Source organism: Suillus subaureus (genome assembly GCF_016647635.1).
Source record: "Suillus subaureus strain MN1 chromosome Unknown BJ212scaffold_11, whole genome shotgun sequence".
Lineage (NCBI taxonomy): Eukaryota > Fungi > Basidiomycota > Agaricomycetes > Boletales > Suillaceae > Suillus > Suillus subaureus.
The window spans coordinates 327284-352946 of NW_024538567.1; the positions used below are offsets into that span (position 1 = coordinate 327284).

A 25663-nucleotide genomic window follows, 5' to 3' on the forward strand; every position below is an offset into this window, starting at 1 on the left:
ACCTCTGAATGAGAGAAACTATTCAAAGCTCACAGTGTGCACTATTCAGAGATGTGGCATTTGCCATACTGGGATCCCTCATGCCAGCTTGTTGTTGACCCGATGCATTGTATATTGGAAGGTTTAGTCCAGCATCACTCTCATACCCTTCTCAGTTTGACTACAGCAACCACTTCATCTTCATTGACTTTACCCCCTCCAGCCTTTTCATGCGACTTAGGCGATATGCCTCCGGGGATGACTTCGAAGGAAATGACTCAGGTCACTGCTATATGCACCCTTCTTGTTTCCCAGTTGTCATCCAATGATGAAAATCTGGATAACCTAAAAAATTTGCTGTTTCACAAGAATATGGGACCTCTCAAGTTTGTTTGCGAGGCCTTGCAATGCGCTCCCCAGAAATCTAGTAGATTGTTCAAAATCAACTATGTCAAAGCTCTCATGGAATGGGTAAGTTTTTAATATGTCTACTTTGTTGCGACTTTTTTATGTTTGTTCTCAGTGCTGTGGAAAACCTTTTGCTGCTCCTGAGAAGGAGCTTCAGCTTGGTTCTCTAGATGCCCTTCATCATGTCCAAGATGTCATCCAACAAATAACCATTCCATCTTGGTTTACTTCAGTCCCAAGCGATTTCAGAAGTGCATCTGCTGGGACAATGAAAGCAGATGAATGGCGCTCTCTAATCACCATCTACATTCCTATTGCCCTCGTGAGCTTGTGGGGGGCCAGTACCTCGCATCCTTCCAATGAAGTCAGCACTCACCTTAGAGCTGTTCTTGACCATACTATGGAACTTGTTTGCATGGTGTATCTCACGTGCACCCGAACAATGACTGTAGAGAGAGCACACATGTATCGCTCTCACATTGCGCTTTATGTTGGAAATTTGAAGAAGATATACCCTAACATCGCTCTGCGTCCAAATCACCATGCTGCCTTCCACATATACAACTTTCTACTCCTATTTGGCCCGGCCCACTCTTGGTGGTGCTTTCCTTTCAAACGTTTGATTGGAATACTTCAGCGTCTTCCAGTAAATCATAAGACTGGTGAGTTTTTATGGAACACCAGTGTAATAGCGGGACTGACTTTTCAAGGTGAGTCAGAAACTACCATGTTATACTCATTCATCAAAACTTCAAAACTTCACCATTGGCTCAGTCAACCTGACTGTTTGCCAGCTATTCAAGAGTGCAAATTTCTGTTTGACAGCACATATGCTCCCAAGAGTGCTGGAACTCTTGGTGAAGAACTTGCTGAAGATCCTTTGGATGACAGTTTACAGGCTCCTTCCTCTGCTGTAGCTGTGGCTGTTCCTGAAACCTTGTTTGTGCTTATCAAATGATACACAGCAATATTACGCGCATGACTAAAATTCAATGGGATTGTCTATAGCAGAGCCTCTACTCACATCGGGAATAGTTAAGTTTTTTATTATTCTCAGGGTGACTGGTTATCATCTCCTGTCCCCAGCAGTATCCAACATATCTATGCTACACCCACAGGTGAACTAGTGTTTGCTGTCCACAAGCTCCTCCCACATCACAATCAGTCCATTGATCCATTTGCTATGTATCCTCATTTTCCCACCAAAATGTACTTGTCAAGCTCAAGTAGTCATTTGGAAAATGTCAAGGTATCCTGGGTTGTTAGTCACTTTGCTCGATGGGCAGTTTCGAGTGATACTGTAGTCATACTATCTCTATCTCGTGTAAGTACAATTCACCTCGAGAAATCACTGGTGTCTAACTACTGTCAAACAGGATTGATTTTCAATTTCACTCTACTACATAGTTTTGCATACATTTACAATATATAAGCTGTCCACCCTGTCATTTGAATAAGAGTGCGTTAATGCGTGTTTCTAACTGAAAGGCATCACTTGTGTCTATAACTTATTGTCTAGTCCCCTAATATTTAGCATCTCAAACTCAAGTGGGCAATGATTCAGCCGTGAGTGGGCGATCATTGGGCGATCGGTTTTATCTAGAGATAAAACTTGATGATTTATTTTCACATTTTATTGTCAGGGGGTATTTTGAATTTTAACGCCCGTCTAAACGACGGTCTAAACTTCATACATGAGCAGATGTTCAGTCACGTGCTAAAATTGAAGTTTTTTCGAGTCTTAAATGTGAAGTTTCATTTCGAAGTTTATGCCAGCATTAAAGAGATATTTATATTTCTTACTGTCATTGACATTCAGACAGTAAGAAAATGTTCACTGATACTTTATATTTCTCTTGTCGTGCAAGACCTCTTTAACATTTGAAATTTTACATCCGCTAAGACGACAACCTAAATATTAAGTATTATCTTGACATTTTGCACGACATTCAAACCAGTCTTAAATATTCGGATCCCCGATGTGTTTGCTGATGCAGACATGATGCATCGAAGCATCAACGCACGCCTACTGGAGCTGCCTCAGAATATTGGTTCTCTTGCCCGCGCCGGGACCGCCGTCAGCGAGCGACATACTACTTATGGCTGTGACATCCATCATCCTGATATTGGGCGCTCAGTTGAATTTATTCACCAATTGAATAACCCCTGCGGAATCGGTAACAAAAGACGAGCCCAATCATTCGCTTTATCCGACTTTCTCCCGCGTTTCTCCAGGACTTCGGACATGCCGTGGCTAGACGTAGCTTGCACCCAGCATTCAAGTTGGGGTGAATTGCCACTGTAGCACGAACTTGACGGTAATTATCGAGCCCGCAGTGACAAGGTTGCGCGAGCATTCAGTTAGACATATCTTGTCCAAGCTTGAATGGGCTGCCACTCAATATATACACTGGTATCCCCTTAAGCTTCACTCTCGCAGACTGACTAGTTCGTCCACTGAGGTCCAAGTAGCGTTCAACAATTTCAATCCAGACACTATGACAGGTATGTATCAATTTCTATGAATAATCCTTGCTGACGAAAAAAAACGGCACCGGACACTCCCACAGTCGACAGTCCTGTGCCTGCACAAAGCCGTTAAATGTCGTAGCTATCTCGCTGTCACAGAAACGGCTGTCAATCTGCAATAGATCCTCGAATCAAACACAACCATGAAGGTCATCTCCGTACCCCCTCCATTGGGTCTCTGGACAACCGTACGTTCGGTTGGCGTATTCAATGTCGCTTGTTCATTTGGTGCATTATGGGCCTTCGTCAAAGTCCTAAGGGTCCTTCGCTGGCGATTGAAGACAACTCAACTGCAGGGTCCGCCTCGCACTAGTTTCATATATGGTGTTTCGCACGACCTAACGTCATCTAAAGATAGTGGTGGAATGTATGAATGTTGGGCGACAGAATATGGGGTAGCGTATATGATTCCAAGCGTCCTCGGACAGACTAGAATTGTGCTGTGCGACCCGAGAGCTACAGCACATTTCTATGCCCGAGAGACATGAACATATGTACAGACGCCCCTTTCGTTGGCGTTTCTGGAGATATCAGTATGTTAACATCGTCATCTTACCTTGTCTGTCTGACACCTCTTGTTAGATCGGCAGAGGGCTACTATGGTCTGAGCGTGAAGACCACAGGAGGTACTGTTTAGCTCTTGTCCTCGCGCTAGCGACTTATCTACTACATGCGAATTAGGCAGCGGAAGTCTCTCACACCAGCTTTCAGCAATGCAGCGATTCGGAAACTCACATCAGTGTTTTACGACACAGCTTACAAGGTAAGGTTTTGCAACGTGGGTAATGTAGCATATCTGATCTTGATACTTTACAGGCCAAATGTGCATGGGATAATGCTATAGAATCGGGCAATGGTGGTGACGCTATCATCGAAGTTCAGAGCTGGTGCGCAGCTATTTTGGCTTGTCAAGTGTCATTTCTAATCGAAACGACTCAAAAGGATGAATCATATATCGTACGCGATCATATTTTGCCATCGACGCCTCTAATTGATGCATTATCAGTCTGGATACGATTGGCATTGCTGGTTTCTCCCATGATTTTGGCTCGCTCGATGGAAAGCGAGCCAGCGTGACCGAAGTGTTTGATACTTTCGGAACCAGCCAACAGGCTTCAGCAGTGAACAAAATCTTTACCTTGCTTGCGTCAGCGTTTCCTATCATTATCAAGATGCCCACTAAGCGGACAAATTTGTTCAAGAAACTTAGTATAACCATGGGGAAAATATCCAGCGACTTATTGATTCGCAGCCGCAGGGAGAGCCATATAAATATGAGCGAGAGAGACGAAGAGAAGTCAATCATTGGATTGTTGAGTGCGCTGTCCGAGAAATCTATCGTAGTCTCTTGATTGACGCAACAATCAGTTAAATCCGAAGGCCTGGATGTCGAACTTCGTATGTCGGAGGAGGAAGTAATGGCTCGGGTCTGTGAAGACTATGTATCACAGCCATCATTTGTGAGCTGACATCCTGCAGATGAAGGTCTTGCTTATTGCTGGTTATGAAACGACATCTAGTGAGTTGATTTCTTGTCTGCTACTGTCATATTAGCTGACTTTTCATCATCAGTCAGTCTCACGGTGAGCCTACTGTGCGATCATGTCTGTGCACGCTATTAATGTGATGATCAGTGGGCGCTGATCGAGCTATCGCGACACCTCGATGTCCAAACCAGCCTCAGGGAGGAACTGCTTGCGTTTGGCGCCGATCCGACATATGACCAATTAAAAGCCAATCTCCCATACTTGGATGCGATTATTCATGAAATTCTACGACTCCACCCTCCTGTAGGCGAGTTCACTCGTGTTGTGAGTGTGCCTATCTACATGTGAATACGCACTCACAATAAATCTACAGGCAGCGGAAGACGACGTTATTCCCTTGAGCGAACCTGTGCGCACGGAGTCCGGGGAAATGGCGGACAGTATATCAATAGCGAAAGAGACATTGATCACGATATCAAGCGCAGCGATCAATCGCTCTTCGACCATCTGGGGACCTGACGCGAAGGAATTCAAGCCTGATCGTTGGCTGACTGAAGACGGCATCAGTGGGAAGTCCAAGGAAGTCCAAGGTCATAGGCATCTCCTGACATTCGTCGACGGCCCTAGGACGTGTCTTGGAAAAGATTTTGCAATCACAGAATTTAAGGTGAGCAATTTGAATCAGCCAGTCTGGACATTATTTACTGCGATACAGACGGTTTTATTGGTTCTGGTAAAGAACTTCGTGTTTGAGATGCGTGATGGACCTGATACTCCAATCGAAGTTGTGAGGGGGATTTTACCCCGTCCACGTTGTTGGAGAGGACGGTATCGGGGTACCTTTGAGAGTCCGTCGGTATGATTGATTGATTGCGCTTGCACTAGCAATTTTACTATACTTTCTCCCACCTATTCGCGGCTGAAACCCTTGGGTTGTATTCAGACCAGAAGAAGACTGATATCGTTTGTTCAATCTGACGTTGAAGCTGCAGGTTATCCACTTGCTTCACTGTTTCCTTGTAAGCTGGTCAGGATCCAGCACAAATGGCCCTGACATCATCCTCCGATGTTTGTGTTACCACAATGAGGCCAAAGTGGCCGCGGTTGTCAGGCGTAAACAGTGTCTGAGCCTGACAACTGCGGCTACCTCCCCTCCAAAATGGTTTTGCAAGCTCTTGCAACCTAAACCAGTAGCACTGGATATGGAGATGATGATAATACAGCCCACAACTAGTACTGCACCCAATCAGACGATGCCAGAAGAGGAGTTCCATCCAGCATTAATGTTGACAGAAGTAATTTATCAGCTTTCACACACTACTTATCACTTCAACACCATGCCATGAGTCTGGCAATACGAATCCGCTGAGCAGCAGAAAGAATAGCAAGAATAGCATATATGGAGCTATATAGTGCTCATATTACGATGTCAGTCCTCTTCTGATCTGAATACAATCTAAGGGTTTCAGCCGCAAATAAGTAGGGAGAAAATAATTGTAAAATTGCTAGTGCAGCGCAATCAATCATTCATACCGACGAACTCTCAAGGTACCCCAATACCATCCTCTCCAACAACCCGCGGACGGAATAAAAGTCCCCTCACAACTTCGACTTGGAGTATCAGATCCATCCCGCATCTCAAACACAAAGTTCTTTACCAGAACCAATAAAACCGTCTGTATCGCAGTGAGCAATGTCCAGACTGGCTGATTCGAATCACCCACCTTGAATTCGGCGATCGCAAAATCTTTTCCAAGACACGTCCTCGGGCCGTCGATAAATGTCAGCAAATGCCTATGACCATGGACTTCCTTGGCCTTCCCACTGATCCCGCCTTCAGTCAGCCAACGACCAGGCTTGAATTCCTTTGCGTCAGGTCCCCAGATGGTCGAAGAGCGATTGATCGCTGCGACCGGTATCGTGATCAATGTCCCTTTCGCTATAGATATACTGTCCGTCATTCCCCCAGATTCCGTGCGCACAGGTTCGCTCAAGGGAATAACATCGTCTTCCGCTGCCTGTAGACTTATTGTGAGTGTGTATTCACATGTAGACAGACACACTCACAACACGAGTGAACTCGCGCAGCGGAGGATGGAGTCGTAGAGTTTCGTGGACAACCGCATCCAAGTATGGGAGATTGGCCTTCAATTGATCATATGTCGGATCGGGGCCAAATGCAAGCAGTTCCTCTCTGAGGCTGGTTTGGGCATCGAGGTGTCGTGATAGCTCGATCAGCGCCCACTGATCATCACATTAATAGTGTGCATAAACACTCTCGCATAGTAGGCTTACCGTAAGAGCGGCTGTCGATGGAAAGTCAGCTAATATAATGGCAGCGAACAGAAATGAACTCACTTGACGTCGTTTCGTAACCCGCGAGAAGCAAGACCTTCATCTGCAGAATATCAGCTTGCAAGTTATGGCTGTGATACATGGTCTCCCACAGACCTGAGCCACTACTTCCTCCTTCGACATTTGAAGCGGGGCATCTTGGCCTTCGGAATTAACTTAATGCCGCGTTAATCGAGAATATGATAAATCTCTTGGAGGACTTACTTAGCAATCCGATGATGGACTTCTCCTCGTCTCTCCCGCTCGTATTCGCATCCTTCTCCCGGCGGCTGCGAATGAATAACTCGTTGGATATTTCTTCCATGGCTACGCCAAGTTTTTTGACCAGATTCATCCGCTTGTTGGGAATCTTAATAATGACGGGAAACGCCAATGCAAGCAGAAGACCTGGATTCAATACTGAAGCTTTTTGGTTGTTTCCAAAAGTATCAAACACTTCGGTCACGCTAGCGCGCTTTCCATCGAGCGAACCAAAATCATGGGAGAAACCAGCAATGCCAATCGTATCCAGACTGATAATGCATCAATTAGAGGCTTCAATGGTAAAATATCTTCGCCTACGATATATGATTCATCCTTTGAGTTGTTTCCATTAGGAATGACACTTGACAAGCCAAAATAGCTACGCACCAGTTCTGAACTTCGATGATAGCGTCGCCATCTTTACTCGATTCCATAGCAATATCCCATGCACATTTAGCCTGCAAAATATCAGGATCAGGGATACTACATTCCCCACATCGCAATCCCTCACCTTGTAAGCTGAGTCATAAAACACTGATGTGAGTTTCCGAATCGCTGTATTACTGAATGCTGGAGTGAGGGCCTTCCGCTGCCTAATTCGCATGTAGCAGATAAGTCGCCAGCGCGAGGACAAGAGCTGAACAGTACCTCCTGTGGTCTTCACCCTGAGCCCATAAGAGCCCTCTGCCAACCTGACAGGAGATGTCAGACAAACAAGGTAAGATGACGACGTTAACATACAACGCTCTCCTGAAGCACCAACGAGAGGGGCGTCAGTACATATGTCCATGTCTCTCGGGCCCAGAAATGTGCTATGGCTCTTGGGTCACAGAGCACGATTCTTGTCTGTCCGAGGACGCTTGGAATCATATATGCTACCCCATGTTCTGTCGCCCAACGTTCATACATTTCACCACCATCTTTAGATGAGGCGAGTTCCTGCAAAACACCATATACGAAACTGGTACGAGGCGGACCCCGCAGTTGAGTCGTCTTCAATCGCCAGCGAAGGGCCCTTAGGACTTTGACGAAGGCCCACAATGCAATGAATGAACAACCAATATTGAATACGCCAACCGAACGTATGGTCGTCCAGAGACTGGATGGAGAGGATACAGAGATGACCTTCATGGTTGTGTTTGATTCGAGGATCTATTGCAGATTGACAGCTGTTTCTGTGCAACGACATAGCTCATTTATAGACGTTTCGATATGGCTATGAAATTGAGCGGCTTCATGCAGGCACATGAGTCAACTGCGGGGGTGTCCCGGTGCCGTGGTTTTTCGTCGGAGTCAGCGAGGTTTATTTACATAAATGAAAGCCGATGACTTGTCTTGCATTCCCCATAAGGTGAGATCCTATCAAAGGACGCAACTTCCCTAACCCCCAGAGACTGGGTCCATATTCATGTGCATTAACTTGCGCTCGTGAATTTTTTCTTGGATCCATTGAAGTGAAGAAGCAAACACGGTTACGAAGCCAGTGCGCTTGCAAATTGGTCACTCCTCGACAATCTATTAATCCATGTGAAAGCGGTCAACAAATTTACGCTGATTGTTGCACATGTACTTTAAATATCATTCTCATCTGTTCACCGGTTTCCTGATGACTCCACAGTTCCTGTCAGTGGAGGTGATTTCCTTCTATCTGAATCCCCCATCAAATAGGAACTTCAATAATTAATACATTACCCACAGTTCTGGTAGTCAAATGTACTTGCTCCACCAATCACGAGCCTATAGCACCGCAATATGGCTCCGATCTTGCTGCGCGAGACGATGGTAACAACGAACGTAATTCCAGATTATCAACATTAATACAACGGGATGAACGATAGACCGTCCAACAAAATCAGATACCCACCACACTGCGTACTTGTTCCGCAAGTAATCTAACCCTCCAAGATTCCCACTTCCCTCCACTTCTCCCAAAGCATGCCAATGCCAACAGGTGAGTTAGCTGCGCCCTTCACGTCTTTGATGTCCAACAGTTCATATTCTCGCCCAAACGCGAGAAAATGGGCAAAGAGGGAGTTGAAATGGGGCTCTGAGCGGAGATGGAGGATTTGAGGGTAATGCGTGTGATACATGTGTGCAAATACGCGAAGGAGCTGACGGTAAACGTGTTTGACGGTCGAGGGGAATGATTGAGGAAAGTCGTGCCCTATACGAACAATTATAGAGGGAGGCGAAGTGAAGTAAGAAGGCACTCACCAGACTTTGTGGGGAAAACATTTTCATCGTCGAGAAGGTTTTGAATCCATGTCATGACGTAGTCGATGTAGGTGGGCGCAGCAAGGTGGACGCTCTTGCGATCTTGATTGATCCATGTATAGTTAAGACTACAGAACATTATGAATGAGCGTGCTCGGAATAGGGAGACACGTACTTTTGTCCAGCCGACATGGTGGGACATGATTGCTGCGTGCAGCACTCCGATATGACACCATAAAACTCGTTGAGATTGGTATAAAAGTCGAAGACTAACACGCCATTTGAGACAGTTCGGCGAAGTGAAAACGATAGACATACCATTGACGGCTACCCACTCCATGATGTCGACATACTTTGGAAGAACGACGATGGTCTTGAAGTTGCCTTTGACGAGTGCTGCCTCTACAAACGGGCTGCACAAATAAAGAGGTTTTTGAATGTTAGGTGTGACTGGAGACGAAGGTACGGGTGGGGGTGGCATGTCAGACGAGAACGTCGAAGAGGTTGGTGTAGGCGAACGCTTTGGTCCGCGCGGTGTACGCGACATGGAGCGACTAGAATGGATTGTTAGATGGTTTTACGACTCTGACCATGAACTCACCCTATTGAATTGAAGAAAGACATGATAAACGAAAGTTTAAAGAAGGACGATCAGTACTTGACGATCACGGTAGTGGGTAAAGACTCAAGAGCAGAACTATCATATCCCAAAAAGGAAGTTAAGTATGTTACAGTGGCGTGGGAGTCTATAGCAGGCCTTACATTGTCTGCAATTTCATTCAAGGTCTTGCAAGGCTCCGGTCATCGTCTCTCTCCATATTACATGGTGGGCACAAGACGAAAAAGCAGGGCTGCCGCAGCCGCAGCCACTCAGAACGACTACGATGGTGCATCAACTCAAGGAACAGATGAGTTCAGCCATCCGCAACCATTCAGCGTCTCACTACCTATCGACATGGATGTTGAAGCACTTTCAAGTTTGATACCAGAAGCCTCATTTGCTACCCCAACCCCTGAAACGATAGTATCTGTGTACAGATTGCTCCTTGCACAAATCACCGAAACCAATGCCACTCAGAGAGACCTAGAGGAGGCGAGAGCAGAGGTCGAACGGAGGGAAGTGGAACTAGACCAGGCTTATCAAGATGCGGAGAACAAGACAAACAGTCTTGAAACTTCTCTCGAAAATGTTCAGAGCCAACTAACAGCCACGAGGCAAGAAAAGGAGCAGCTTGGTAGGTATAGTTTTACTGTCAGTGCGTTCAAAGTTTATATTCCCTGCAGCTGCATCGAAAAGTAGCCTAGAAGCACAGTTATCAAACCTCAGCAGCTCGCAGTCTACTTCATCGACCGAACTCGATCAATTGAAACATCGCGTCGAGGACGCTGAACGCGAAAAACGTGACCTTATGGGTGTGGTAAATAGGCTGAAGGAAGATGCAACGCAACGCGACGGTGCGTCATTTACATTTCTTTCATGAGTCCATAGTTCATGTTTCGTAGATGAGGTGCAAAACTTGCGCAACAGCCTCCGACAGGCACGTCAAGAACACCAAACACAGGAGACTCAAGTGCGCGAGCTTCGCTCATCAGAAACTTCCAACAAGGCATGTATACATCTCTACCTGAAACCTAGTGCTCCTTCATCTAAAGCACCTTTAGTTCAAGATCGACTCCCTCACGCAGCAACTCCAACTCGCACAGTCAGAAGTCGAGCGAACAACCGCCGAATTATCGTCCAAAGTCGAAGAACACGCCAAGTACCGACGCACGAAACATGCCGAGTTTGCGACTCTGCAAGCTGCACACGACTCACTCACCCAGCAACACTCAGCATCGGAGAGCGCGTTCAAAGCTTTCCAAAGCGCGCATTCGTCTCAAGCACACCAGCTTACGCAGGCTCTTGCACGCGTGCAGGATCTGACTGGACAGCTCGCAGAACAGGAAGCAGCGTTCACTAGTGAAGCATCCGGGCTCCGACGACTCGTAAACATTATGGAAGAGCGCGAGAAGCAGGCGAAGGAGATTGTCGAAGGCATTGAACGCGAATGGGCAGGTGTCGGAGAACGCGCCGAGCGACGCGAGGCAGCTCTGCATGCTGAGGTTGAGAAGGAGAAGCGGGCCCGGGAGGAAGCGGAACGAAAGGTTGACCAACTTGAAACAGTCCTTGAGCGCATGAATCGTGGTGAATTGCCTGTCGCCTCCCGCGGAACACCCGTCCCAGGAACTCCAGTCACCCCTGCTCGCAATTCTGCTCAAACAGCTGGAATGGAGGGTATGCTTGGTTTGAGCCCGACAGTCGCAATGGTCAGCAGGGCACAGAAGACCGGCAAGACCTTTACCGAGGTCTATGCCGACTATGTTCGCTTGCAGGATGAATTTGCGAAGAAGTCATCCGAGTATGATCACATGGACAGAACTCTTTCTGCAGTGTTGGCTCAAATTGAGGAACGGGTAAGTTGCATTTCCATATCATCAAAATGGTAGTCTAATCCGTCTGTCCAGGCTCCCATTCTATCACAGCAACGGGAAGAGTACGACCGTCTGCAATCCGAAGCCGCACAACTAGCCTCACAGCTCTCGACTGCGCTCGCCGAACGGGAAGCTAACTCAAACGCATTCCAAGAAGCCTCGCAGAAGTTGAAGAAGTCTCACTCAGAGAATGAACTTCTGCAACGACAGCTTGATGACCTCGGTCGGCAAGTTCAGACTCTGCTCAAGGAACTAGGGAGGCGCACAGATCCGTCTTTACCCACGGATGCTGAGATGGAAGGAATGGAGCCCCTACCAGCTGAAAACATTGATGCGGTCATCACGAACAACCTCGTACTCTTCCGCAGTATTGGTGGGCTGCAAGAGCAGAACCAGAAGCTACTCAAGATCGTACGTGAGCTCGGCTCCAAAATGGAGGCGGAGGAACGTGAGTACCGCGAAGCGCTTGAACAAGAGCAGAGTGAAGCCGTGAGGGAGGCGCATGAGGCGATTCAAGATCTGGCCGCACAGCTCGAGAGACAGAAGAAGAGCAGCGATATGACAATTCAGGCGTACATGAAGGAGCGGGATGCGTTGAAAGCCATGCTTGCGCGGGCTGAGCGCTCGGGACTACATACGAACGTCAACGGCGACATCAACGGTGTCGCTGGTCCTATCAAGAACAATCTAGCTGCGGAACTTGAAGACGTGCAGGCTCAGTTCGAGGCTTATAAAACTGAGATGGGCACGGATTCTGTGAAGCTTCGAGAGGAGTTACAGCAAGCGCATCGCGATCTCGGTCAGGTTAACGTTACGCTTGCCAAGGCTAATGCTAAGATCGAATATCTCACTGGTAAGCACTTTCACAGGTTGTTCGTGCTTTCGGTCGTTTAATTTTTTATTCAAGACCGTCATCGCATGAGCCAAGACGAAACAGCGCTACATACGCGCGATCTCGACAACTTGACGAAGCGCAATCAACAACTCTACGACCAGTATATCCGAATTGATATTGAGTGTAACCGAGCCCAGCAGGAGTTATCCGAGGCTAATAGTCGTGTTGAGCAGTTGCGCAATGAGAATGCCAATCTGCGTGCAGAGAAGAAAATATGGGAGGCATGTCTTTTTCGCCGTGTTTACGAGAAACGTGATATTGAGTACTGTCATTTCCAGTCTGTCCAAGTTCGCTTGGTGCAGGAGAACAAGACCCTTTCAGTGGAACGGTCTCACCTAGCTGACCTTATGGCCAATGTGCAGAGGATGCATGGTGACCTTGAACGATCGGGAGAAAATGACCGCCGACGTCTGGAAAACCAGATCCAGGCAATGGATGACCAGATGTGCGTTATCTGAATGTACCCTCTCGATGTTACGAAAGGCTAATTGACTGCCACAGGAAAGACATGAAGGTTCAGCTCTCGCAGGAGCGCGACGCAGTCCGCCACGTCACGCTTCAGAAGGATATCGACTTGAAGGACCTGCAAACCCGCCTGGACAAGACGGTATGCTTCACCTTCTTCATGGAGATACGCCGGTTCTTATATTTTGCAGACCGAACAGCTATCTCAAGTTCGGGAGTCTCTCGTCGGTGCAGAAACCAGCAAAGTCCACCTCCAAGAGCGCGTTGATCAGCTTACACGCCAGCTACAAGGTAACGAGGAGAAACTTGCCGTGTACGAACGTCGCCCATCGGTTGCCAATGGCGCTGCTCCTGCTACTGAGCAAGACCTTCCACGCGAACAGCAACTCGAGCAGGAAGTTGCGGAATTGCGGTTGGTGTGCAAGCACTATGTTTGTGGCATCATGCTGAACAAATCTATTCTAGGTCTGCTTTGAAGGTTGCTCAAGTTGATCTTGCAGCTGCCCGTAGTCACATGCAGCAATTCCAAGAGATCTCCCAAGCAAACGAAGCTGCTCTGTCTGCACTGAATGCTACGCATGATCATTACAAGACTGAAACTGAAGCGCAGATTTCGAAGAACGAGGTGGGTCCACTCCAATTACCGGAACTTTGGTTCTCAAACCGCTTTTCACAGCTGGAGTACAAGGCCCTGCAAGATAAACTGCGCAGCGTTGAGGATGATGTGCGACAGTCTGCCGACAAGTTCTCTGAACTTCAACGTACATTCGAGTCGGAGCGACTAGTCTGGACTAATGACAAGAAGACCTTGGAGGATACTATTGTCGACTTGAGCACCTCTGAGAAGACTTCTGAGACTGACCGCACCACTCGCGAGAGTGAAGTTCGCCAACAGGAGGAAAGAGCCCTTGTAAGTTGTTATTATTCTGTTGTTATCCTCGTTCTTAATCTTTCCAGGCCGCTGAAGATAGATACTCGCGTGAAGTGATCGTTCATGCTGAGTCAATCAAGACCATCGAGACCCTCAAACAACAACTATCTGTCGCCCAAGCTGCCTCCAGGGAGAACATGTCGGAAGCTGCTAATGCCCAAGCTAAGCTTGCAGCATCCGAGGGCAGCTGGAAGCAGCAAAAAGAGGCTTTGGACAAGGAAATTGCTGATCTCAACGCACGGTGGGTCCCTGATTTGATGCCAATCGGTTCTTAAATCTGATTCAAATACAGGTCCAAGGATCTGTCCGCACAGAATGCCCTTCTTCATCAGCATCTCGAGACTGTCAGCACCCAAGCTACTCGTATTCGTCAGGCTGCGGACTCCTCCACTACGGAGGGCACTTCTGGTGATGCAGATGTTGGTGGCGATGTGGATACCAAGGTTTCAGAGCTCAGATCTGTTGTGGCTTACCTGCGCAAGGAGAAAGAGATAGTTGATCTCCAGCTTGAGCTCAGTAAACAGGAGAACGTTCGCTTGAAGGCTCAGATCGAGCATCTGACTCAGAGTTTGCAAGAGACCAGAACAACCCTTGCTGAGGTACGTCTGTCAGTATCCGATATTGTTGATCATGAATGATGCTGGCATCAGGAACGGGAACGGGCTATGGAAGCGGCAACTTCGGATGCTCAGCACGCTGAGATGTTGGAGAGGATCAACCAGTTTAACATTCTTCGGGAAAGCAACGCGACCCTCCGCGCTGACTGCGAGACTTATGCTAAACGCTCTCGCGAGCTCGATGCGAAACTGCAGGCATTATCCACAGAGCTTGAACCTGTCAAAGAAAAGGCTCGTGTGGCACAGGCAGAGCTGCAAGCTAGAGATGCGCAGATCACACGTCTTGAGGGAGAGAGCCGCCGTTGGCAAGAACGTAACGCACAGTTGCTGAGCAAAGTAAGTGTTCAGGACCCTTTATCTTTATTCAAGCTGACGTGGTTTGGTAGTATGATCGTACTGACCCCGCTGAGATCCAAACCCTGAAAGACGAAATAGAAACCCTGAAAACTCAGAAGGCTGATGCGGAGAAATTGGCTGCAGAGCGTGATGAACGAGCAAACGCTATCCAAGCCCGGGTACGTATTTTCTTTTTAAATGATAACGCTGTTCTGACCAGCCTCAAGCTCTCACTTCTCGAGGCCAACTTCAGAAGCCACAAAGACAGCAATAAGACAAGTGTAGACAAGTTCAAATATAGCCTTGGATTGCTTAACAGTGAGAAGTCTCAACTCAACGCCACTGTCAGTGAGCTTGAGGGCAAGATCAAAACCCTGACCGCCGAACGAGACGCATTGCGCACCACTTCGGCACCTGATGCGTCGCAGCAATTGAACTCTCAGCTAGAGACACTACGGAAAGAGAAGGTCGCTTTGGAACAAGCGCTAGCTAATGAGAGAGCTGCGAGAGCCCAGGTGCCTGCCGAAGGTTCATCAGATCAAACTGCCCTCATGGTATGCTTTTCTCACCAGTCCGAGTTTCGTTACTCACCTCGTTCGTCTAGACTTCCCTCAGGGAGGAAAGAGATAAACTTTTGGCAGAGAAGGAGGTTCTGAGCAAAACTGGGTCCTCTACTCTACCCTCTGATACTGCACGGTCGTGGGAGTCGGAAAAGCTTGAACTCTTAAAAGCGCGGGACGAGGCATTGGCGCGTGCTAGTGTTGGTCACTTAGTTTGACTGTGTGAAGCTACACTGACGGCTTTTTTTCAGACCGTAGACGATTTGGCAAAAAAGGCATCCGATGAAGTCAGGAACCTCCGTCAATCCAACGAAAAATTCCAAACTAGAATCCAGGACATGCTGAAAGCTAGAGAGAAGGCCAAGAGTGAAATGACTGCCGGTGGTGCTTCTGTAAACACCGAGGAACTCTCGAAGAAGCATGCCCAAGAACTGGAGGCTCTGCGAGCTCAGCTGACTGCCCAGCACGAGGCGGCCCTCAAGGCGGCAGTAGACGCTGCCACTAAAGCTGCCAAAACGGAGGCTGCCACTTCTTCCTCTGATGAGTCAACACAAGCCACTATTGCCGCTGCCATCGCTGCTCATGATGCGGAGCTCCGAGAACGACATAGCGCAGAATTGGATGCAGCCGTCGAGCGGGGTAGATTAGAATCGCAGGCAAAGAGCAAGATCAAAGATGGTCAGCTTGTTCGATCTCAGGTCAAGCTTAAGGATCTGGAAGCGCAAGTGTTGGAGTGGCGAAAGGCTGGTTTGATCCCCGAAGCTCCGCCACCACAAACGCCCACAGCGTCAACCTCCAAGGTGCCACCCCCAGTTACTGCTGCAGTTTCTACTTCACAACCAGCTACGGCTCCCACTCAGGTAGCAACTGCCCCAAGTACAACAGCTGTGAAGCCCGCAGCAGCAGCCCCGGCAGGTCAACCTGCAGCTGCTAGTGGAGAAAAGCCACCCACCAGTGGTGCAGTCTCACTTGGTGTCCCCAGAGGTGGCCGAGGCAGAATTGCTCCGCGTGGCACTGGGAGAGGAGGCATCAATACCCGAGGTGCGGCTCCTGTCCGGGGCGGCGCTCCACCTCCTGCTCCACCTCCTACTGCAACTACCTCCGGTACTACGGGGATATCTATCATTGGCGCAGCTAGCAAACGTAGTCGAGAAGAAGATTTGGCCCCGGACGATTCTCTGGCGAAGCGGATGAAGCCTGCAGCGGAGAAACCCCCTGTTATTCTCCGTCGTCCGCCTCCATCATAACTAGACCCGCAGTAGTGTAGTACAGACTTGCATCCTACAATGACTCCACATATTGTATCAATATTTCACTTGTCGATTCACAATTATTATTAAATCCTGTGCCATTCTGATCATGTAGGTAAGTAAGCCGAGCGCATCACGCTCAACGGAACTACTTAGAACAATCAAGATACCTGTCAGTTGCCTCCACCAGTCTCCCCCATCGTGTTCCACGTAAAGCAGCACCCGGGTTTTGCCAATACTTGATGTGCAAGATAAGCTCTTGGCTCTTAAGGAAAGCTGTCCGCAGCCCCGCAGAATGCAGATCATCAATCAATCATATGATCACGGTATCGAATGTTACCAAGCATGAGGTTAACTCAACGTTAAAATTGACCACCCTTAGTTTGCGCAGTAATGCTGCCACTGGTAGTGTCGGGCAGAAATATTTCGGGGTGAGTTCTGCCAAAAAAACGGCAGAATGGCAATTGGCAGATTCTACACAGGGGATATTCATAAGACGAGCAAATCGACCAGAATGTTAATGTCAGTATGTAATCGATCAGCCTTCGCACACTACTTATTACTTCAACACCATGGGTGTCAGTGTTCTGGGAATGCTCCGCTTGGCAGCAGAAATAATAGCAAGGATAGCACATACAGAACTATATAGTGCTCATATTACGATATGAATCACACATTGCTCTCCCTGAATACAATCCAAGGGCATCAGCGGCGAATAATTAGAAGAAAATAAATACAGTAAAATTGCTAGTGCAGCACAACCAAATCATTCGTACCGACGAACTCTCAAAGGTACCCCAATACCATCCTCTCCAACAACCCGTGGACGGGGTAAAATCCCCCTCGCAATTTCGACTGGAGTATCAGGTCCATCACGCATCTCAAACACAAAGTTCTTCACCAGGACCGATAAAACCGTCTGTATCGCAGTAAGTAACGTCCAAACTGGCTGATTCGAATCACTCACCTTGAATTCCGTGATCGCAAAATCTTTGCCAAGACACGTCCTCGGGCCATCGACAAATGTCAGGAGATGCCTATGACCTTGGACTTCCTTGGCCTTCCCACTGATGCCGTCTTCAGTCAGCCAACGATCAGGCTTGAATTCCTTTGCGTCAAGTCCCCAGATGACCGAAGAGCGATTGATCGCCGCGCTTGATATCGTGATCAATGTCCCTTTCCCTATCGATATGTTGTCCGTCATTTCCCCGGATATCGTGCGTACAGGTTCGCTCAAGGGAATAACGTCGTCTTGCGTTGCCTGTAGACTTATTGTGAGTGTGTATTTACATGTAGACAGGCACACTCACAACACGAGTGAACTCGCCTACAGGAGGGTGGAGTCGTAGAGTTTCGTGGACAACCGCGTCCAAGTATGGGAAATTGGCCTTTAAATGGTCATATGTCGGATCAGCGCCAAACGCAAGCAGTTCCTCTCTGAGGCTGGTTTGGACATCGAGGTGTCGCGATAGCTCGATCAGCGCCCACTGATCATCACATTAATAGCGTGCACAGACATGATCGCACAGTAGGCTCACCGTAAGACTGACTGTCGATGAAAAGTCAGCTAATATGATGGCAGTGGACAAAAATTGAACTCACTCGACGTCGTTTCGTAACCCGCGAGAAGCAAGACCTTCATCTGCAGGATGTCAGCTTGTAAGTCATGGCTGTGATACATAGTCTCTACGGACCTGAGCCACTACTTCCTCCTTCGACATATGAAGCTCGGCATCCTGGCCTTCGGATTTAACTGATCGCCGCGTCAATCGAGAGAATACGATGAATCTTTTGGAGAGCTTACTCAGCAAACCGATGATGGACTTTTCCTCGTCTCTCCCGCTCGTATTCACATCCTTCTCCCGGCGGCTGCGAATCAACAAGTCATCGGATATTTCTCCCATAGCTGCGCTAAGTTTCTTGATCAGATCAATCCGCTTGGTGGGGATCTTGGTGATGATAGGAAACGCTGACGCGAGTAGAAGAAGAACTTGGTTCCCTGCTGAAGCTTTTTGGTTGTTTCCGAAAGTATCAAACACTTCGGTCACGCTAGCGCGCTTTCCATCGAGCGAACCAAAGTCATGGGAGAAACCGGCAATGCCAATCGTATCCAGACTGATGATGCGTTAATTAAAGGCGTCGATGGCAAAATATGGTCGCGTACGATATATAATTCATCCTTTGAGTTATTTCGATTAGAAATGCCCCTTACAAAGCCAAGAAAGCTACGTACCAGTTCTGAACCTCGATGACAGCGCCACCATCTTTACTCGATTCTATAGCAGTATCCCATGCACCTTTGGCCTGTGATGTGTCAAGATAACAGATGCCACATTCTCTACAACGCAAATGCTCACTTTGTATGCTGAGTCATAAAACACTGATGTGAGTTTCCGAATCGCCGCATTACTGAATGCTGGTGTGAGGGCCTTCCGCTGCCTGATTCGCGGGTAGTAGATAAGTCACTAGCGCGAGGACAAGAGCTGAACAGTACCTCCTGTGATCTTCACCCTGAGACCACAACAGCCCTCTGCCAACCTGATAGGAGATATCAGAAAGACAAAGTAAGATGACGATGTTTGCATACTGATGTCTCCAGAAGCGTCAACGAAAGGGGCGTCTGCACATACGTCCATGTCTCTCGGGCGTAGAAATGTGCTATAGCTCTCGGGTCGCACAGTACGATTCTAGTCTGTCCGAGGACGCTCGGAATCATATATGCGACCCCATATTCTGTCGTCCAACGTTCATACATTCCACCACTATCTTTAGATGAAACGATGTCGTGCGACACGCCGTATATAAAGCTGGTGCGAGGCGGACCCCTCAGTTGAGTCGTCTTCAATCGCCAGCGAAGGGCCCTTAAAACTTTGACGAAGGCCCATAATGCAGCAAATGAACAAGCGACAGTGAATGTACCAACCGAGCGTACAGTTGTCCAGAGATCTAATGGAGAGGATACAGAGATGACCTTCATAGTTATGTTGAATTCGAGGGTCTATTGGGAGATTTATAGCCGTTCCTGTGACAGCGGCATGGCTACGGAGTTCAACGGCTTTGTACAGACATCATAATGGGACTATTGACTGCGGGAGTGTCCCGGCACGGTGCCGCTGTTTTTCGTCAGCAAGGGTTATTCATAGAAGTCGAGACTTGTCACGCTGAAGTTGTCGAACTCTACTTGGACATCAGTGGACCAACTAGTCAGTCTGCGAGAATGAAGGGGATACCAGTGCATGTATTGAATGGCAGCCCATTGAAGCTTGAACGTGATACGTCTGGCGGCTCGTGCAGGCTTGTCATCGCGGAGACAGATACCGTTACATAAGGTTGCATAAGTTCGTGCCTAACTTAATTCACACTGCGGCCACGTCTAGCCCCAGCATGACTGAAGTCCTGGAGAAACGCGGGAGAAAGTCGGGTCAAGTGAACGATACACACACAGGGGATGCGCTTCACCGGCACCTGCTGCGCCCCCTACTGTAACTACCTCCGATACTTAGATAGGGATGTCTTTCATTGGCGCAGCGGCCGCAGCTAGCAAACGTAGTCGAGAAGAAGATTTGGCCGCGGACGATTCTCTGGCGAAGCAGATGAAGCCTACGGCGGAGACCACCACCGCACCAAAACCCCATGTTACTCTCCGTCGTCCACCTCCATCATAGAGTAGTGCAGTACAGACTTGCACCCTACAATGACTCCACATATTTGTATCAATATTTCACTTGTTGATTTACAATTATTATTACATCCTGTGCATTCTGGTCATGTAGGTCAGCCGAGCGCATCACGCTCAACGGAACTACTTCGAACAATCAAGATACCTGTCAGTTGCCTCCACCAGTCTCCTCCACCGTCCTCCATTCCAGCTCTTCACTTCTTCCCACTCCTGACTCTCAAAGCAATACCGTACCCAATTGCATAGTCCCGCAACCATGAAGTCAGCAAAACACGGTGTATCCCCCAATATGAATTGACCGCTGCTCGTCGCATACCACCCGTCCACGGTATCGCATCCAGCACGCAGTGCATTCCACTGTTTCTCTCTCTTCTCAGGCGTTGCAAACTGCTCCCATGGAATGCCAAATCGCTCCTGACGAGTCCGAATATAATACTCCTTGCTCTCGGGATTGAGCTTCTGAGCACCTCTAAAACTGCCCAGCAAGACGGTGCCCTTTGTGACATCATAGAACGCAGTGTGAAAGACGTGCACCAGCGCAGCTGTGTTATTTGGCAGTACTTTCGGTGTATCGGGGTATTGCTCATCAAGGTACTGTGCAATCGCAAAGGAGTCTGTAATCAACCTATTTGTATTGGGATCCATGATGACAGGGAGCGTGTGCACGGGCGTTGGGGTTCCCTTGATGTCACGCAAGGTGGTAGGTACGAGAGAATGCTGCTCATAGAATGGCTTAATCTCCGGATATTCGAGCCAGACGGTCTGGAAGGGTAGACCCTTGAAGGTGAGACAATATCTATGACATGTCAATGACGAAGAGGGACTCCTGAGGCAGGTAACATGCCTTGTTTTCATCGTATTTGGAGACCATGGCTCATTCTGCACGACGCTGGGAATATCATAGAAGATAATGGGTTTGAGCCCTGGCATCGACATTGTTTCCACGATATTCGCGTTGAGTAGCGCGGCGTTGGGTTTTGCCAGTACTTGATGTACAAGGCAAAGCTCTTATCGGTATAGCTACGGAAAGCTGACCACCGCCCAGATCGACCATACTATCACGGGATCGAATGTTACCAAGCGTGGAGTGTAATATTTGTGTAGTCATAGTTTAGTCACAATCTAAGTAAAAATCAAATTCTCTATTACAATATCTCTAGTGTCCTGACTTTCACGTCGGGAATACAAGTCGCGTCTTTGAACTGTGCGATAATATGACGATCCGAGGCAACTCTTTTGTATTCCTTGCGGCGCTCGCGCTTTAGCAAAAACGCGCTAAAAGGCTGTCCAAGGCGAACAATCAATCGCAACGCTCGTTCCGAATCAACCAGCCCATGCTCTCCAGAGGACCCGCCAGGCGTAACGTCTATGGGAGATCCGGGCGGGGTCCAATCGCCTATGCTGTGCACGTCATCAGGCAACTCGAGAAGATCATGATCCCACGGGCGAATAAGCAAGAACTCGGTCATTCGAGTGAGTCCGTCTTCCGTGGTGATCAGTAGGTCTCGAAGTCCGTCTGCCTTGACTTCATACGTGACGCATGCATCCTGGCCTTGATGGCTCTGCCGTCTGATGTCGGTGATACGAATGCGATACAAGGTAGATGTAGACGTTGATGTGCAAAACGGGGAGCATGAAGGGAGTCAAGTTCGCTGTACAATTTCGAAGCCAATTGTACAGCCCCATTATCTCGTGGCAACGAGACTGATCTGTACATTTCTTGAGTAGACAGAGATGGGCATGTGTACGGTGGAGCTTTGTATGAAGAGATTTCGGCTGGCAGACAGCTATTGAACTTGGATGGTCTTCCAACCCAGTCCAGGGCAGTAATGTCGCCCGACTGAGCTATGATCGCTTGCAAGAGCCGCCCAAGGGCGAACTGCTTCTTCTCCCCATAATCAACGCCTGGGCGGACGCGGAAGACGCCAAACAAGGAGTAAGCTATGTCTTCCTGCCGTGTGGTGATACGCGAGGATGCCCATTGGAGTGTCTTTCGGACATTTCCGGTCCCTGGATGGAAAGTAACGAGGCTCTCTCGGTCTATGCCTGTGGCACCTGCCAACTCCTCTATGATCTCATTGGAATCCTTGTGATTGGGAGAGGGATCATTAAGATATAGGGACCAATCCTTCTGATAAAAGAGGACGCATTTCGAAGCCATGAGTTCTTGGAATGTCCATCCTCGTTTGTTCCAAATACTCTTTGCCAGTGCGCCAGGCTTAGAGGAAGGTGGAACATCTGATAGGTAAACGATCGTAAGTGCTGAATGATGATACCATACAAACATGGAGTTGATTGATTCGTGGAGCTCAACGTTGTTTGTCTTGTCGATGCAGCAGGTATCCATCCAGGCCCAGCGATAACCCGCAACATCAGCAGTCTTACAGAATAACTGCAACTTCACGATGCCACTAACTGGATTCAACTCGTACACAATCTTGTCCTGGATGTCGTGTAGCAGTGACTCCCCCGCGTCCCACCTGTGTGACAGCATGACGCAACGGAAGAATTTTGCCACCACTTCTCTGATGTGCACCATTGGTGGATCCGGATGCTTCATTACGAATAGCAGAAGTTCCTTATACTCGATGCTTGTCTTGAACGTGGTTATTTGGGCCTCTCGGTCACATAAACGACCGATAGTGGTATCTAGTAGACGAAGTGGGGCGTTGTCAAGTTGAACGTCAATGGATTTTCGGATAACACCTTCCGCCTCGAATGCACTGATATACTGCTTGCGCAGGTCTGAGGGAAAAGCTGAGCATCTTGACGGATGTGGAATTTTAGGCTTACTTCGCATGTGCGACTCGGAAGCATCATCTAACTTGGAGAGCATGTTGTCCAAAGTATCAATAGCCTCATCAAAGTGTTGTGCGCCATGATAGGCAGTATACTTCAGCTGATATCCAAGATAAGACGAAGGCTCGAGTTCGATGACCTATGCATTACAATGAGCATTAGCCACAAGAAATATATGCCGTCGCACCTCTGGGATCGCTTCCTCCCATACCCCTCTGTCTGTCTTCGCCTTACAGCGGTTTACAAAGATAGTGTGGGGTACAGAATCGAGGTCAGTCGCTGCCGAGTATAACACAATTGCTTTGTCGTAATCGCGCGCGGCTAGGGCAGTATCTCCGTTGGAGACACAGAGCGTACTCCATTCATCCTTAAAAGCTGAGGACATACATGTGAGGATTACAGCATGAGTGACATTACTGAAGACCTGCCAGTAGACCAATCAAGGCAGCTGGCCTGCGTGATTTCATCACTCATATTCATCATGTGGTGGTACGATTCGACGGCGTCTCGAATTCTACCCGACCGAAGCAGTGCATCGCACCGTTTCTGGTTTACAGTTCTCCACAAGGACTCAATGTCCCATCCAAAAAGCTGCATAAAGCACCAGTTGAGCATGAGAGACATGAGATTTTGAGACGCTGCATCGTATCAACGTACCACGGATAAGTCCTCATATATAGGGTGGATGGCTGGTTTAGATGAGAAGGCGTTGGTGTTGATAGCAACAGTGAAGTGATCAGCAGCTTCGCTGTAACGCGCGTCATTCAAGGCATTTATTCCCAGTTGAACATTTAGATACGCCTGACGCACAAAAGTCAAAATAATCAGTATCGACAAGGTAAGAACCGAGTTTAATTGAGTTGATATTCACTTCTACCATACGACAGGAAAGAGTATCAGCACTGCAACAAACGGCAGCCAGCTCTTGGACACGCTGTATTGCGTCTTCGTACTGATTTGCATTGAAAAGTGCAATGGCCTGAAAACGGTCAGGAGCAAGAACTACGCGAGAAAACACTGACATACCTTTATTAACAGGAGAAGAAGGATGGTCTTCGAATCTCCGTCTATAAATACGAACGCAAGGTCAAATGTTTTCATTGCGGCCTTGATCTGTTTTTGTCCGCAGAGGGCAATGCCCTTGGAGATGTAGCCCGTCAAAGAGGGCTGGATGTTGAGAGACTACGCTACCAATTAGCCTATGTTTAGGGGGAGATAATGGGACGATGCATCCTACCTTACGTGCATCATCAAGCGCGCAGCCCCATTCGGATTTCTGCGCCATAAGAAATGAACGATTGGCGTAAGAAATGTAGTCGATTTTGGAGTTAGCATTGATCGCCCGTGTTAGCAGCGTTTCAGCAGTAGACAAGTCCCCATTTATGAATGCATTGCGGATTGTCGTGTTTAACGTGAAGAACTATGAGTTATGCTCGAATCATGTTATACTACATAAGTCAAGGGTGGAGACTTACCTTGGAATTAGGCAACGCGTCCTCTGGTATTGCCCACTTTGAGATAGGGCCCTTATCTTCCCCTCCACTGAGGATGTGCTTGCCGTCCACGGAAAAGGTAACGCGGAGGACATAGCCCGGGTGTTCGAATATGGCGATAGTTCGTCGATCCGAAAGCTGCCAGAGGCGGACATGCTTATCATGAGATGCAGAGGCGATCAGGGTCCCATAAAAATCCACGGCAATGGCGTAGATCGTGTTAGAATGGCCTGTCCATGGATCACCGACCTGCTTCCAGGTCGACGTATCCCACTCTCGTATAGTAGGATCCTTGGAAGTTCCCCCTGAGAGAAGCCGTGTGCTATCAGGTGTCCACGCTAGTGAAACATTCCACGATTCCGTAGTGTGTGCATGAGCCTTGAAGTTTGCAACACAAATCCTTGTGCGTGTATCCAATATTTGGATATTCTTGGATGTCGCGATGGCGAGAAGTCCACCAGACGGTGAATACCGAACGCAGAAGACTCCACTACCACAACTAATCGGATCTCCTTGCAGCTGCCAATTTTTTGTGCTCCATAGCTTCGTCATCGTATCTGATGAACCAGTCGCGAGCATTGTTCCATCTGGAGACAAGTCCATCCAGCGGATCGATTCTTTGTGAGCTCGAATGGGTTGAACAAGACGCTCCCCAGTTTCTCCATTCCAGGCGATGAGCCTCCCGTCCAAACTCCCGCTTGCTATCAATTCCCCGTCTTGTGATACTGCCACACCCTGCACCCAGCTGAGATGTCCCTCCATAGTTTTCAACACAATCCCGCTTTTCAAGTCCCATAGACGAAGCGTGTTGTCCGTCGAGCCCGTTACCATACGTCGTCCATCGGGGAACAGTGCAACTGCGCATACGGTGTTTTTATGAGCTTCAAGTTCAAACGCTCGAACGGGTGTGGTCGTTGGAATGATGGGCTGCGCTGTATTCGCCATTCTTGT

The 25663-nt window shown here is 48.2% G+C and overlaps 8 protein-coding genes across 8 annotated transcripts; 3 read left to right on the forward strand and 5 right to left on the reverse strand.

Annotated features, from left to right (window-relative positions):
- Positions 1-1096: 1096 nt before the first annotated feature.
- BJ212DRAFT_1206295 (uncharacterized protein) lies at positions 1097-1711 on the forward strand (the record flags this gene model as incomplete). The annotated part of the gene is made up of 2 exons (XM_041329158.1): positions 1097-1306; positions 1445-1711. Coding segments are annotated over 2 exons (477 nt in total), but the record flags the coding sequence as incomplete, so codon positions are not given.
- Positions 1712-3059: 1348 nt separating this feature from the next.
- On the forward strand, positions 3060-5265 carry BJ212DRAFT_1479538 (cytochrome P450; the record flags this gene model as incomplete). Its single annotated transcript, XM_041339903.1, has 13 exons — positions 3060-3353; positions 3417-3449; positions 3499-3542; positions 3598-3679; positions 3733-3803; positions 3859-3873; positions 3923-4233; positions 4285-4343; positions 4396-4435; positions 4489-4499; positions 4551-4727; positions 4777-5070; positions 5119-5265. 13 exons carry the CDS (start codon positions 3060-3062, stop codon positions 5263-5265), a joined length of 1578 nt encoding a protein of 525 aa, XP_041194404.1.
- A 661-nt stretch (positions 5266-5926) lies between these two features.
- BJ212DRAFT_1479539 (cytochrome P450) lies at positions 5927-8132 on the reverse strand (the record flags this gene model as incomplete). The annotated part of the gene is made up of 12 exons (XM_041339904.1): positions 5927-6079; positions 6128-6421; positions 6471-6647; positions 6699-6709; positions 6762-6801; positions 6855-6913; positions 6963-7270; positions 7320-7334; positions 7389-7459; positions 7513-7594; positions 7650-7693; positions 7743-8132. The coding sequence occupies 12 exons, from the start codon at positions 8130-8132 to the stop codon at positions 5927-5929; spliced, it is 1644 nt and encodes a 547-aa protein (XP_041194405.1).
- A 761-nt stretch (positions 8133-8893) lies between these two features.
- BJ212DRAFT_1269228 (Mob1/phocein) lies at positions 8894-9839 on the reverse strand (the record flags this gene model as incomplete). The annotated part of the gene is made up of 5 exons (XM_041330801.1): positions 8894-9165; positions 9216-9343; positions 9391-9484; positions 9534-9769; positions 9817-9839. 5 exons carry the CDS (start codon positions 9837-9839, stop codon positions 8894-8896), a joined length of 753 nt encoding a protein of 250 aa, XP_041194406.1.
- A 133-nt stretch (positions 9840-9972) lies between these two features.
- BJ212DRAFT_1346104 (uncharacterized protein) lies at positions 9973-16950 on the forward strand. Its single transcript, XM_041335329.1, has 18 exons — positions 9973-10450; positions 10500-10670; positions 10719-10822; positions 10878-11669; positions 11721-12540; positions 12595-12803; positions 12861-13027; positions 13084-13189; positions 13239-13459; positions 13513-13672; positions 13724-13957; positions 14005-14219; positions 14271-14577; positions 14629-14931; positions 14982-15110; positions 15159-15485; positions 15536-15691; positions 15743-16950. Exons 1-18 carry the CDS (start codon positions 10039-10041, stop codon positions 16736-16738), a joined length of 5829 nt encoding a protein of 1942 aa, XP_041194407.1. The 5' UTR covers positions 9973-10038; the 3' UTR covers positions 16739-16950.
- Positions 16951-17507: 557 nt separating this feature from the next.
- Positions 17508-19718, reverse strand: BJ212DRAFT_1479542 (cytochrome P450; the record flags this gene model as incomplete). Its single annotated transcript, XM_041339905.1, has 12 exons — positions 17508-17660; positions 17709-18002; positions 18052-18228; positions 18280-18290; positions 18344-18383; positions 18436-18494; positions 18546-18856; positions 18906-18920; positions 18975-19045; positions 19099-19180; positions 19236-19279; positions 19329-19718. The coding sequence occupies 12 exons, from the start codon at positions 19716-19718 to the stop codon at positions 17508-17510; spliced, it is 1647 nt and encodes a 548-aa protein (XP_041194408.1).
- Positions 19719-20543: 825 nt separating this feature from the next.
- BJ212DRAFT_1446397 (uncharacterized protein) lies at positions 20544-21356 on the reverse strand (the record flags this gene model as incomplete). Its single annotated transcript, XM_041338237.1, has 2 exons — positions 20544-21216; positions 21265-21356. 2 exons carry the CDS (start codon positions 21354-21356, stop codon positions 20544-20546), a joined length of 765 nt encoding a protein of 254 aa, XP_041194409.1.
- A 117-nt stretch (positions 21357-21473) lies between these two features.
- On the reverse strand, positions 21474-23320 carry BJ212DRAFT_1346123 (uncharacterized protein). Its single transcript, XM_041335330.1, has 3 exons — positions 23214-23320; positions 22006-23165; positions 21474-21982 (listed from the first exon to the last, which is right to left on the reverse strand). The coding sequence occupies exons 1-3, from the start codon at positions 23254-23256 to the stop codon at positions 21566-21568; spliced, it is 1620 nt and encodes a 539-aa protein (XP_041194410.1). The 5' UTR covers positions 23257-23320; the 3' UTR covers positions 21474-21565.
- Positions 23321-25663: the final 2343 nt, after the last annotated feature.